Here is a 13237-nt window from a genome sequence, read left to right on the forward strand (position 1 = left end):
CCCATCACAACTAATAGGCATGACTAAGTTAGACCCATTGATTTCAACGGATCTCCTCTGAAAGCAACCCTTCAGACTTCTGTCTGGCCCTCAGGAGCACACCCCACTCCTCAGCCTACTTCGTACCCCCCTCCAAAGTTTTTGCCTAGCTGGAATGTGCCCAAGGAGTCTGACAGTGCCTCTTGTTTTTTCTGGATACAGAGGAGTGCGTAGGAACATAGCCTCTTTGCACAGAGGTCAAATAAATATCCATTGCTCCACCCACTTTTGCCTATTGGCATGTGGCCCCCAGAAGCTTTCTCAGAAGGCAATGTGGCCCTCATGCAGAAAATGGTTCTTCCCCCTTGATTAAGGGGGAGTGTCTTGCGGCCCCTAGAAAGGAGGGGAAGGGGCATCCCTCAGCCTTGGGGCCACTCTAGTAAGAGACCTGATCCATAGGAACAGGAGAGGCTGTCTTGTACCAGTTACAGGTAGGTAGCCGTGTTGGTCTGAGTCGAAGCAAAATAAAAAAATTCCTTCAGTAGCACCTTAAAGACCAACTAAGTTTATATTTTGGTATGAGCTTTCGTGTGCATGCACACTTCTTCAGATACACTAGAAACAGAAGTGTCTGACCAAAATATAAACTTAGTTGGTCTTTAAGGTGCTACTGAAGGAATTTTTTTATTTGTCTTGCACCAGATCAGGTCATCGGTCCATCTAGCTCAGTATTGTCAACACTGACCGGCAGCAGCTCTTTCCTAGGCCTGCCTGGAGGGCTGGTGGGAGTTGCAGTTCAACATATCTGGAAGGCACAGGTTGGAGAAGCCTGTGCCTGGGTTTACTGCATTTGCCTTGCTGTTTTCGATGTGCCTCCCTGAGCCGGGAGGGTGTAAATCACTGCATCTGGGAGCAGCTTTTGGCCTCCTGCATCACCTCCGCCGGCTACAGACAGGGTGGGCCCCTTCCTTGTTTTGAACGGGTTGCCAAGGCTGGAGGCCCAAACATCCCCCAACTTTCAGTCTGTGGCTAGATCACTCTCATTGACAGTCTGCAAGCATCGGTGGAGGGCGGAGGAGTTATTCTCCCTGGTTCCTTCAGGGCCATAGATGTGCTGGCTAGGGGCTGGTTTATTAGGGTCCCCAAGGGCCACCTTATCCAACCCCCCCTGCAATGCAGGAATCGCAACTGAAAAAGGAGACTGCCCCCGTTTGACCCTCACTGCAATCCTGCGAGGTAGGCTTCTGTGGGTGCCGCTGTGGGTTAAACCACAGAGCCTAGGGCTTGCCAATCAGAAGGTCGGCGGTTCGAATCCCTGCGACGGGGTGAGCTCCTGTTGCTCGGTCCCAGCTCCTGCCAACCTAGCAGTTCGAAAGCACGTCAAAGTGCAAGTAGATAAATAGGTACCGCTCCGGCGGGAAGGTAAACGGCGTTTCCGTGTGCTGCTCTGGTTCGCCAGAAGCGGCTTTGTCATGCTGGCCACATGACCCGAAAGCTGTACGCCGGCTCCCTCGGCCAATAATGCGAGATGAGCGCCGCAACCCCAGAGTGGGTCACGACTGGACCTAATGGTCAGGGGTCCCTTTACCTTCACCTTTTAGGCTTCGCACAGGGGCAGGGACTTGTATCAACTTTATTTTGTTGTGGGCTGCAAAGGAGCAGTGTGTTGGATTGTTTGTGATGGATTGTTTGCTAATCAATGACCTTTCTTTTCTTTTCTCTCCACCCCCTCTTTCCCCCTCCCCCTTAGGTAAGAGAGATCCTGGGCCATTGCACCTGCCCATCCCAATTTCCCATGGTCAAAGTCTCAGAGGGTAAATATAAAGTGGGAGACTCCAACGCCCTGATCTTTGTTCGAGTAAGATCTTCTACAAATACATCTCTTTCCCTCCCTTCCTAGCTTTCCTATCCCCTCCCTCCCCCACCACAAAAAAAGAATAATATTTCTGCTGCACTCTAAACCAGTGGTTCACAAACTGGGGGGTACCACCGCCTAGAGCAGGCCTAGGCAGACTCCGGCCTGCCAGATGTTTGGGACTACAATTCCCATCATCCCTAGCTAACAGGACAAGTGGTCAGGGATGATGGGAATTGTAGTCCCAAACATCTGGAGGGCCGGAGTTTGCCTATGCCTGGCCTGGCCTAGAGGGCGATGGGATTCCTTCTCAGGGTACTAAGAGGCAAGGGGGCAGCAGGAGGGGGGGCACTGAAGGTGTAAATGACTACCAGACTTTGATAACAATTTTTAATTAGTTTTCAATTACAATAATCCAATGATTATCAGACTTTGAAAAGCCCTGGATCAAGCCCGTCAAATTTGTTAAATTATTTAAACCACATAGTTTTAATTGGATTTTGAATAAAACGTGCAATTAATTGTTACTGTTTCAAATTTTATTGTGTTATTATCTTCCTTAGTGGGATGTACAAACCACTATCCTGAATAATGCTTTTCGTAGGGTAGGGGATGAGTTTATGGAACCAAAGGGGGGGTGGCCTCCCCTCCCCCCCAAAAAAAGTTTGGGGACCACTGCTCTAGACTCGGTGACATCAGATAATTATTGCTATTGTCATTGATTGCATCTATCGGTAGCTTTATACAAAGAAAAAGCGTCAAAGGTACAATGAGGAAAATGTAATACAATGAGCAAGGCAGAATCCCTTAGATGCTCATCCAATGATGTATAAGGGCAGAGTGTTACCTGACCTGTTACAAGACAAGCACCCCCATAGGGGGCAATTGAATAATAGAATTGGAAGCTTCTCCGAGACTCATCTGGTCCAACCCCCCCCCCCTGCAATGCAGGAATCTCAGCTAAAGCATCCTTGACAGATGGCCATCCAACCTCTGCTTGTGGAATGCCAAAGACCTGATTGAAGGAAACGGTCTTAGCCTGGGACCTCAAGACTGGCACCAGGCCCATCTCCCTGGAAAACACCCCTGAACACACCTGTTCACATGTCTCCCTCCCTCCCCTGTTCCAGCAGCTCACTTTGGGTAGCGTGCCACTGTTGGGCACCACAAGGTCTGGGCTGTTTTATATGGGAGAGCCGGTCCTTGACGAGCTTTTAGACATTTAAGAGCAATAATCTAAAACAGCGTTTCGCAATTAGGGGTCTGCGGAATGGACTCAGGGGGTCCACTGCCCCACCCCTTCTCTCCCCCTCCCAATTAATTTTTTTGTCATTTTTGCATGGCAATATCACAAAATTTATGGTCCGTTTTAGCTCACCCTGATTTTTCAATACGTTGGCCAAAATGGGTTTTGAAATCACACCGCGGTAACGTTTTTGACCTGGCAATAGACAGCAATATAAGCAGGGCAGCCGATTTCAAGGCACCGCCGATCTGAGCTGCCTCCCCTGACCGTTCTATGGACATGACTCTGCTTCCTCTCCTCCCTCCACCCCCCGGATCTCTGCAGCTGCCTCATCCCCGCGCCCGATCTCCAATTCCAGACATTGTGATATATCTGAATATCCCATGTTGGAAACCAGATATCGCTCAGCCCTAGTCTGTTTTTTAGTGCAGTCGTACCTTGGATCCCGATCACCTTGGTTCTCGTCCGTTTTGGCTCCCAAACGCCGCAAACCCGGAAGTGAGTGTTCCTGTTTGCGAACATTCTTTGGAAGCTGAACATACGACGTGGTTCCTGCAGCCAATCGGAAGCCACGCCTTGGTTGTTGAACATTTTCGGAAGTCGAACGGACTTCCACAACGGATTCCGTTCGACAACCAAAGTATTACTGTATACCTAAAATCCTTTGCTTATTAGGGGCTTCCCCCACATTTTGTTCAAAAAATTGCTTTGCAGAGGTATCAATTTTTTCAAAAGTAGGGGGTTCCATGCCTTGGCTTTTGAAAAACAGATGGCCGCTCAGTAATTAGCTAATTGGGAACCACTGATCTAAAATGCAATTGCACCTGTTGCACCCCACCCAGAAATTCTCTTCTCTTGCCTTTCCAAGTGAGGACCCGCCCTATTGATCCCGCCGGGAAAAACCTGCTCACCTGATGTGGGTTTTTTTTGCATTGCCCACACAGGTGCTGAGGAACCACGTGATGGTGCGGGTCGGCGGGGGCTGGGACACCCTGGAACACTACCTGGACAAGCACGATCCATGCCGCTGCGCCTCTTTCTGTGAGTATGGAGGACTTCGGCTGCACACTCAGCCTGTAGTTGAAGCACACAGCTTCCTCCCAAAGAACCCTGGGAGCTGCCATCTGCCCCCACAGAGCTGCAGTTCCCCACGCACTTAACAAGCCGCACTTCCTGGGATTCTTGAAAGCTGCGCACTTTCAGTGTGTGTGTGTATGTGTATGTGTGTGTGTGTACACATCATGCAACACCCAGCAGATTTATCCAAGGCAGGGATGCTTCTGAATACAGTGGTACCTTGGTTCTCAAACTTAATCCGTTCCGGAAGTCAGTTCCGAAACCAAAGCGTTCCAAAACCAAGGCGCGCTTTCCCATAGAAAGTACAGTGGTACCTCGGTTTATGAACACAATTGGTTCTGGAAGTCTGTTCATAAACTTTCCCATTGAAAGTAATGGAAAGTGAATTAATCCGTTCCAGATGGGTCTGCGGCGTTCGTAAACCGAAAATTCGTAAACCAAGGTGTTCATAAACCGAGGTTCCACTGTAATGCAAAACGGATTAATCCATTCCAGACTTTCAAAAACAACCCCTAAAACAGCAATTTAATATGAATTGAAAGACCTGCATTGGCTCCCAGTACGTTTCTGAGCACAATTCAAAGTGTTGGTGCTGACCTTTAAAGCCCTAAATGGCCGCGGTCCAGTATACCTGAAGGAGCGTCTCCACCTCCATTGTTCTGCCCAGACACTGAGGTCCAGGGCTGAGGGCCTTCTGGCAGTTCCCTCGCTGCGAGAAGCCAAGTTACAGGGAACGAGGCAGAGGGCCTTCTCGGTAGTGGCACCCGCCCTGTGGAATACCAGACTTTCTGAAGGCAGCCCTGTTTAGGGAAGCTTTTAATCTTTAAGAAATTAGTGTATTTTAATATTTCTGTTGGAAGCCGCCCAGAGTGGCTGGGGAAACCCAGCCACATGGGTGGGGTATAAATAATATATTATTATTATTATTATTATTATTATTATTATTATTCTATCTATCGAGACCATTGTTCCATAAAATGAAAGCAATAATCAGTGCACTGTACTATAAAAGAAATAAGACAGTATTGTAGATGATAAAAATTAAAATTAACATTTTTTTTCTTACCTGCACTGATGATAGTCATTGTTTGGATGGGTGAGGTGGGGTGGAACTTTTATCCATTTCTGCAGTCACACAATCAATCAGTAGCTGAACCGGGTTCCACACAGTCACAAAAACAAAAACTGGAAAAGCCTCAAAAACAAAAGCACAAAATAAATAGCAAGAACAAAAGCACCAAACTTAATCTGTTCCGGAAGTCCATTTAACTTCTGAAACGTTCGAAAACCAAGGTGCAGCTTCTAATTGGTGCAGGTGCCCCGGAAACAATAGCCAACAACCGCATCCGATATTCGGCTTCCGGAAAACGTTCGAAAACCGGAACACTTCCGGGTTTTCAGCGTTTGAGAGCCAAGGTACCACTGTACCAGTCCCTGGAGACCACGGAGGAGGGACAGAGTGCTCTTGTGCCCAGATCCTCCCCTGGGCTTCTGATTGGCCATTGTGAGGAGAGGGTGACAGGCTGAACGGGCCATTGGCCTGATCCAGCAGAAAGGCTCTTCTGATGTTCTTAGAGAACTTCCAGTTCCAGTGGCAGTCTAACTTGGCTCTTTGGGGCCTTTGGCCGCTGTGAGGAAAGGATGTTGGACTAGTTCGATCAGCAGCCTTATCCTGCAGGCTGCTTTTTTATGCCATCTTGGGGAATGTGCTTGCGCATAATGTTAAGCCAAGATTTCTGGATCTTTCCCAGGTTGGGAACCTGCCTTGGCACGATCCTTGGACGGGCTGCCATTGTTTACAAACATTGCTCTCCTGCCCCCCTCCCCAACCCCGCATTGTAGGCTCAGCAAGCCATGCTGTGAGCCTTCTGTTTTCCTTCCCAGGAAACTGACCCCATAGCAGCTGACTCTGAGTCTTCCTGTTGTTCAGCATGAAACGGTATTAACCTCAAAAACGGCTACATAATCAAGCCTGGGAACTTTCAACTTCTGAAGGTGGGGATTTGCTGCATTCTCGCAGTGCCCCCTTGTGGCTGGTGGCCATCATAGCTTCCTTCCGCGTGGGTTCATTGCGCTTTGCACAAAACAGTGACCTGGAGTTACCCTGCTTGTTGTTGTTTTTCCTCTGCCTCCTGATTGGCTTGGATGCTGAGCCTTGCGACACTATGGGCTAGAACAGGGGCCAGCAAACTTTTTCAGCAGGGGGCCGGTCCACTGTCCTTCAGACATTGTGGGGGGCCAGACTATATTTTGGAGGGGGGAAATGAACGAATTCCTATGCCCCACAAATAACCCAGAGATGCATTTTACATAAAAGCACACATTCTACTCATGTAAAAACACCAGGCAGGCCCCACAAATAACCCAGAGATGCATTTTACATAAAAGGACACATTCTACTCATGTAAAAACGTGCTGATTCCTGGATTCTCCCCAAAAGTGTTGGTGCAAAAGCTTGTGTTGCAGATGAGACAAAGGAATGGAGCAATGAGGGGTTGGGCTAGGGAGAGTCTGGTGAGACAGCTTTGAAGATCAATTTGCAGAAGCTGCTAGTCCACAAGGATGTGCACAGCTGACGTTAGCCGTTTGTGAGCTTTGAGAAACAAAAGACATGAGTTCGCTCTCCAGGTAGCCGGGTAGTATCAGAGAACTGTAGAGTTGCAAGGGACCTCAAGTGTCATCTAGTCCAACCCGCTACAATGCAGGAATCACAGCTAAAGAATCCCTGGCAGAGATTTGTATTAAATTTGTTTTAATGTGGTAAATATATATACAGTGGTGCCTCGCTAGACGAATTTAATTCGTTCCACGGGTCTTTTCTTATAACGAAAAATTCGTGTAGCGAATCCCATAGGAATGCATTGAAATTTTTTTTGAAATTTTTTTTGCCCATAGGAACGCATTAATTGAATTTCAACGCATTCCTATGGGAAACCGCGATTCGCTAGATGAATTTTTCATAAAACGAATTCGTCTAGCGAGGCAACCTCCGTTCGAAAAATACTTTCGTTAAGCGGAAATTTGGTTAAGCAGGGCATGCGTTAAGCGAGGCACCACTGTATATGAAAAAAAATCAATAAAAATGATTTTAGAATCCCTGACAGTTCCTTGCTTGCTACTATAGAGCAGGGGAACCTAACTTAGGAGACACAGCCATAAATAAGCTCTCTTCCCCCCCCCCCCATTAACAAGGTTCACCAAATATTGGCTTGGCTAACCAGCCAGCCATTATTGTCATCCCACCCTGTGTCCACTGAGAGTTTGGGAGAGGGTCTTCCCTCATTGGTTCAGGGTGAGAAGAAGGTAGGAAACAATAAGAGACCTCTTCCTCTTCTGTACTTGCTTGAAAACGGCAATGTAAATTAAATCTCTGAGGCAGAGTTCTCTCTTGCCACAGGTCTGGGAGTGCTCGTCTCAGGCGATGTGGCTTGTGGATGCTTGTCTATCCTGGGGATGGAAGGCTGTTTTTGTTTCGCTTCCCTTTCCTCACTCGTTCTGGTGTCCTCTCTCTCTCTCTCTCTCTCTCTCTCTCTCTCTCTCTCTCTCTCTCTCTCTCTCTCTGTTGCAGCCCATCGCCTGAACCAGACCCGGGGGCTCGGATTCTCCCCCCAGAAGACGGTGACTCCAGGCAGCCCTCAGACGGGCAGCCCCAGCGCCCAGCGCCGGGCTGAAGCCATGAGCCAGCACAAGCTCTCCGAACCCCTCCGTGGTGGGGATAAGCGGCTCTCCGCTGGAGGGGACCCGAGCCACACGAAAGGGGCCCGCCCTGGACACCCGGCCAAGGGACCGGGAGGAGACCACACCCCTCCACGGCAGGTGCCAGGGGCTCCTTTGACCGCAAAGCACGACGGGGTGCCCTCAAGGTCTGGCCAGAGCTCTGCCAGCCCACTGAGGGGGCCCCCAGTTCACCGGGACACCTGTGACTCGCGGCCGTCCAACACTCTCAGGTAACGTAGGTTGTTTTCTGGATGGAGGAAGCTGCCTTATCCCAAGTTGTTCCCTGGGTCCAGTTAACTGGTCTACACAGACCAGCAGTAATTCTGCAGGGTTTCAGACAAGGGGTCTTTGCCAGCCTTACCTAGTGTCAGGGGCTGGGCAGAGGAGGAATGGTGGAGACTGCCTCCCTAGCCTAATAATAATAATAATAATAATAATAATAATAATAATAAATTTATTGTTTATTCCCTGCCCATCTGCCACTCTGGGTAGCTCCCAACAGAATAGTAAAAGCACAATAAAACATCAAACATTATAAACTTCCCTGAACAGGGCTGTCTTCAGATGTCTTCTAAAAGTCAGATAGTTGTTTATTTCCTTGACATCTGATGGGAGGGCAGGCGCCACTACCGAGAAGGCCCTTCCAGAGAAGAAGACAGTTCAGAATCGCAACAGGGGTTTGAGGGAGGTCACAGCTCAGAGGCAGATGAGGGGGAAAGTTGGGAAATAATGGGAGAGGAGGAGGAAGAGGAAGAACCAGGAGGGCAACAGCTGCAGGACACAGTGTCTTTAGAAAGCATCCCAGACCCACGCCCCTCTCTCAGAACCCGGCAAGCCTTGAAAGTAGGAGAGCAAAGGGCTCGGAAGCAAGGGGCCCTCAGCGCCACCTATATAAGAGATGATGAATGAGGAAGTGGGAGGAGAGGGGGTGGAGACTCACTCGGGGCAACGCCATTATTCCAAGAGGCCGCCTTCCCAAGCCTCTCTCTGTGAATATTGAATAAAAAGCAGGTGGTAAGGACTTTTCCTTGTCTTATCCGTTCCTGGCAACCTGCCGTGGGGGTTGGTTCCTCTGCCACCTGCCACCTGGAAATGCTCAGGATCTTTGTAATACACGCACAGGGTAACCATCTCCTGTGCAGAGATGTTGTTAAAGCAGCGCAGACCAGACTTTTGTGCAGATTGCTTGGGAAAGGTCAGTCCAAGTCACCTGAGCCTTGGAAAGCCCATAGACTTTTCCAAGAGTGCCGGTCGTTTGACTTCCTCCTCCAGCTCTGTGCCATTTTGAAGGGAGAAGATCATTAGGCAGGAAACGGCTTTTAGTATCTCCTGGATAAAGGGAAGCTTACGCGTAGGACCCGGGTGCAACAGCACTTTCCCCACTGCTGCCCCCCGACAGTGGAAGGGGAACATAGCCATCATGACAGAGCCGTCCCCTCTGTGAACTTGCCTAGTTGTTTTTTCAAGCCATCCAACTTGGCAAGCATTGCTGTATCCAAAAGCTAAAGAGATGCACAAGGCGCAGAGAGCCTTAAGGTGCCTCCTCGGGATGGCTGCAATGGAAATCCTCCTCCCTTAGGCACCTGCTTCACTTAATGATGGAAAACGTAACCTGCACAACTGTCGTGGGAAACAGCCAGCCAGTGGGCCTCGGATAGCTCAGTCAGTAGAGCATGAGACTCTTAATCCCAGGGTTGTGGGTTCGAGCCCCGTGTTGGGCATTGCAGTGGGTTGGAATAGATGACCCTTGTGATCGCTTCCCACTGTATAATTCTATGATTCATTACAAATGATCTAAATGATCTAATCCGACCACCTACCCTTGCAGATGTGGTTTTTTGGGGGGCAGATGCCACCTCCACAACCTTTCCCCAAGCCTGATGCCATTTGACACCTTTCCACAATAATGACCTGATTTCCAATTTCAACTTTTTAATAAGTTTTTTTAAAAAATTGAAAATGTGGTTTCATCTATAATTGTTGTAAGCTGCTCTGACATTTATTAACTTATTTATTCATAAAAATGTTTGCATGCTGCTGTTGTTGTTTTTAAAAAAATCAAAGCGGATGTATTCCTAATCGCCTGCGTAGGCCAGGGGGAATAGAAAAGCTTTCAGCAGGCATTTAAAAGTTGCCTGCTGAATCTCTAGTGGCAGAATGTTCCACAGGACTGGGCCGACGACACTATTTGTTTTTAAATTTATTAAGTTTATATACTGCCCTTCATCAAGAGATCACAGGGTGGTTCACAGAATGAAATATAAGATAAAACACAAGTAAATAATTAAACCGATAAAACAATAACCACCACCGTTGTTGTTGTCAAACAGTCCTCACCAATTCAGGGAACAAACCACGATGCTTTGGCAGATGACATCAATGCTTGAACTGGGATATAAGAATTCAGGCTTTGTAAATTAGCACAAGAAACTTGAACCTAGCTCGGTGGTAGATGAGCAGCCATGGCAGCTTTTTAAAGAATGGTGTTATGGCAAGAAACTCAGAAATCTTTTTGTGTGGATAAATGCTAATCCTGCTAACCACCACAATCGCCTTTCCCCCTCCGCTCTAGGCCCCCCAGAGCCCGGCGTCTTTCTGGAGACAGTGATTCCTCAGCGTCCTCCGCGCAGAGCGGCACACTGGGGAGGCGGCACAACGAAGATGGCGGCAGCAGTGGCCCAGCGCTCAGGAAGGAGCCTGGTCGGCGGCTGGGCGAAGGGACCGGCCCTCAGGCCCACGCCAGCCCGAAGAGGCAGCCGGTCAGCCGCAGCCAGTCACGAGACCGGGTGGGCTTGCCAAGGCCATCTCCGGCGCCCCGGAGGACTGAGGCGGAAGAACGCGGCCGCCCCCGGATGACCAACGGGCACCTCAAGCCGTCCGTGCAGCAGAGCCCTCGCCCACGGGCACGAAGCCAGGGGAGGCCCACCGCGGAGCCCACCGTGCTGGTCATCAGTCGAGGTAAGGACGGGCAGCACTCTTGGGCGCGGGCCGAAGACCCCAAGGAGAGGCCTGGGGGCTCTGGAAGAAGCACTCCCAGGACCCGGAGCCCAGCCAGGTGGGCGCCAGGGACCCCGGTGGGGTCTCGGAGCCCGACACTCGCCAACCGCAGGGGGTCTCTCCCCGCCACGAAAACGGCAGATCCCCCGCCGCGGACGCCGCCTCCCTCAGCCTGCGGGACTCAGAGGCAGAAGCAGCCAGCTTTGGGGGGATGCCGTGGGGCCACGAAGCAGCAGCAGCCCCGGCCTGGCGGGAGCGGGCACTCGCAGCAGCCCTCAGACAGTTTAGGGCGGGAGCTGGAAGAGCTGGCTCACACCTTCCGGACCCCTCTGCGCCTGGACCCAAGTCAGGAACAGCATCTGTTCCGGCGACTGGAGGAAGAGTTCCTGGCCAACTCCCAAATGATGGGCCTGGTGGTGGATGGAGAGCCAGAGCAGCTGGAGCCGCTGGGCCGGGCCTGTGACGGCCCACGCCTCCTGCAAACCACCCCAGATCAAGGAGCCGCCGACTCGGCCTACTGCTCCTCCAGCTCGTCGTCGTCGTCCCTCAACTTTTTCAGCAAGTACGGCCTCCCGGGCGAGGCAAAAGACGAGCCCAAGAGGAACGCCGCCTCCCAGAGGCCAGGGGTTCCTGAAGCGGGTACCATGGTGCCCCCCGACTTCCACAATGGCTCGGCCGACACCTGCGACCTGTGGGACTTGCCGGTGCCTCTGGAGCGAGCCACACGCTGGAGGAAGCCGGCTCTGTCCAGCTCCTCGGACGAGAGCAATTGCTACGTTGGCCTGAACGATCTGCAGGAAGTCCAGGAAGGGGTGGAACTTCCCGAGCCTCTGATGGACAGCCTGTGGGGCGTCATGGAAGTGGCCGGTACGGACTCGGGCTCTCTGCCCCGCGAGGCCACCGAGGGGTCCCCTGGGGCGCCCGCTCCCTCCGAGGAAGTCGTGCTGCGCCCCAAGTCGTCCCTCAAGAAACCCGACCGTGTGCCTTCCATCTACAAACTCAAACTGCGCCCCATGATCAAGCCTCGCACCGACTCCCAGCCGGACAAGACCCCTTCGAAAATCCCCACGCCCCTCAGCTACAAGGCGGCGGGGGTTGGCAAGTCTCCAGCAGGGGGCGCCTCGCCCAAGGAGAGTCCTTCGAAGCGCCCTCCGGAGCAGTACCGACCCTGGGCAGCCTTCCACAACGTCTTCGCCTCCCTTGTGGAGCCTTCCCACGGCCCGGCGGAGTCTGGGGTGGCCGACGAGGGCGCCTGGGCATGAGGGGTGCCAGAGGGCAACCAGTTGCCTCCTCTCTCCTTCCCGGCTGCTTCAGATGCCCAGCCTTCCTTCCTTGTCCCTCGGGCACCGCTCCTTCGGTGACCTCAATATTGCTGCTGTTCTGAAAGGATTGTGTGGGTGGAGATGCCTTTGATTTCTAAGGTGGTTCTTCCATTGGGGTTTGTTTTCAATTGTGGCTGGAGAGTGGCATGGCTTCGTAGAAAATTTATGTGTATGTGTGTGTGAGTGTGTGTGAGAGAGAAGCTTTCAGGGGAAAGTCCTTGGACACTGGATAACACAGCGAGGAGCTTCTGACATGGTCCGATATTCGCTTGCATCGGCCGTTGTAAAGTTCTTTTGAGTTGGCTTTGATCGCCTTCCACCCCCCTCCCCAGTCTTCCAAATCGAGTAGCACTTTTGACCTCTAAACCTCTTGCTCCCTCCTCATTTAACCCATGCCTCAGCTCTGACCCCCTTGGGCAGCTTCCCTTTGGGGGTGTTTTAAAAAAGGCACCTTCCCCGCCGAGTGGACGCTATAGACCCTTGGGAGTGGTGACTCAAAGTGGGAAGGTGTTTAATGTGCACAGGATGGGGGAGGCCCCACACAGAGACTCTGGGAGCTGCTCCCCACTAGGCAAGCTTGACAGCCTTGACGGCAAGCTTCCGATTGAGCAGATTTATCTATTTTTTAAACGAGTCACGCTTTTGGAGAGAGAGAGGGTCCCACTGAAGTCTTGCACATGAATTCCTCTTCAGGTGGACCCTCTCGGCGTCCTGGGACCTGGGCCGTTAAGACTCCTTTCCCCTCAACCAGACCTCCCCCCCTGCCCCCCCAAATGTACTGTAGGTGTGTTTAAATAATCTATGCATATTTATATAAATACAACAGAGTGTGTCCGCTCGCCTCCTGAGCGCTGCCTCCTGTATAGTGCCCGCCTTTCGACCCCACGAATGTAGCTAATTGAACTGACCCACGAACTCTCAGAACCCAGAAAGTAAAAAAAAAGAGGACAAAATCATGTGTTCTGACTCTGTGCCTTTATTGCAGAAGTGTGAAGATGGGTCAATGTGAACCAGTCCTAGGTGTGTGTCCCCCCAGGGAACATG

At 51.1% G+C, this 13237-nt stretch overlaps 1 protein-coding gene across 1 annotated transcript in view; it reads left to right on the forward strand.

Annotated features, from left to right (window-relative positions):
- Nucleotides 1–13237, forward strand: part of GAS2L1 (growth arrest specific 2 like 1) — a 46357-nt gene extending 33120 nt beyond the window's left edge. The window contains exons 3-6 of the mRNA XM_035098874.2: nt 1730–1837; nt 4025–4121; nt 7726–8104; nt 10447–13237. Of these exons, the coding sequence (XP_034954765.1) occupies nt 1730–1837; nt 4025–4121; nt 7726–8104; nt 10447–12133 (2271 nt within the window). The 3' untranslated portion in view covers nt 12134–13237. The remainder of the gene's footprint in view (nt 1–1729; nt 1838–4024; nt 4122–7725; nt 8105–10446) is intronic.

The sequence above is a fragment of the Zootoca vivipara genome, chromosome 17, assembly GCF_963506605.1.
Source record: "Zootoca vivipara chromosome 17, rZooViv1.1, whole genome shotgun sequence".
In the NCBI taxonomy this organism is placed as follows: domain Eukaryota; kingdom Metazoa; phylum Chordata; class Lepidosauria; order Squamata; family Lacertidae; genus Zootoca; species Zootoca vivipara.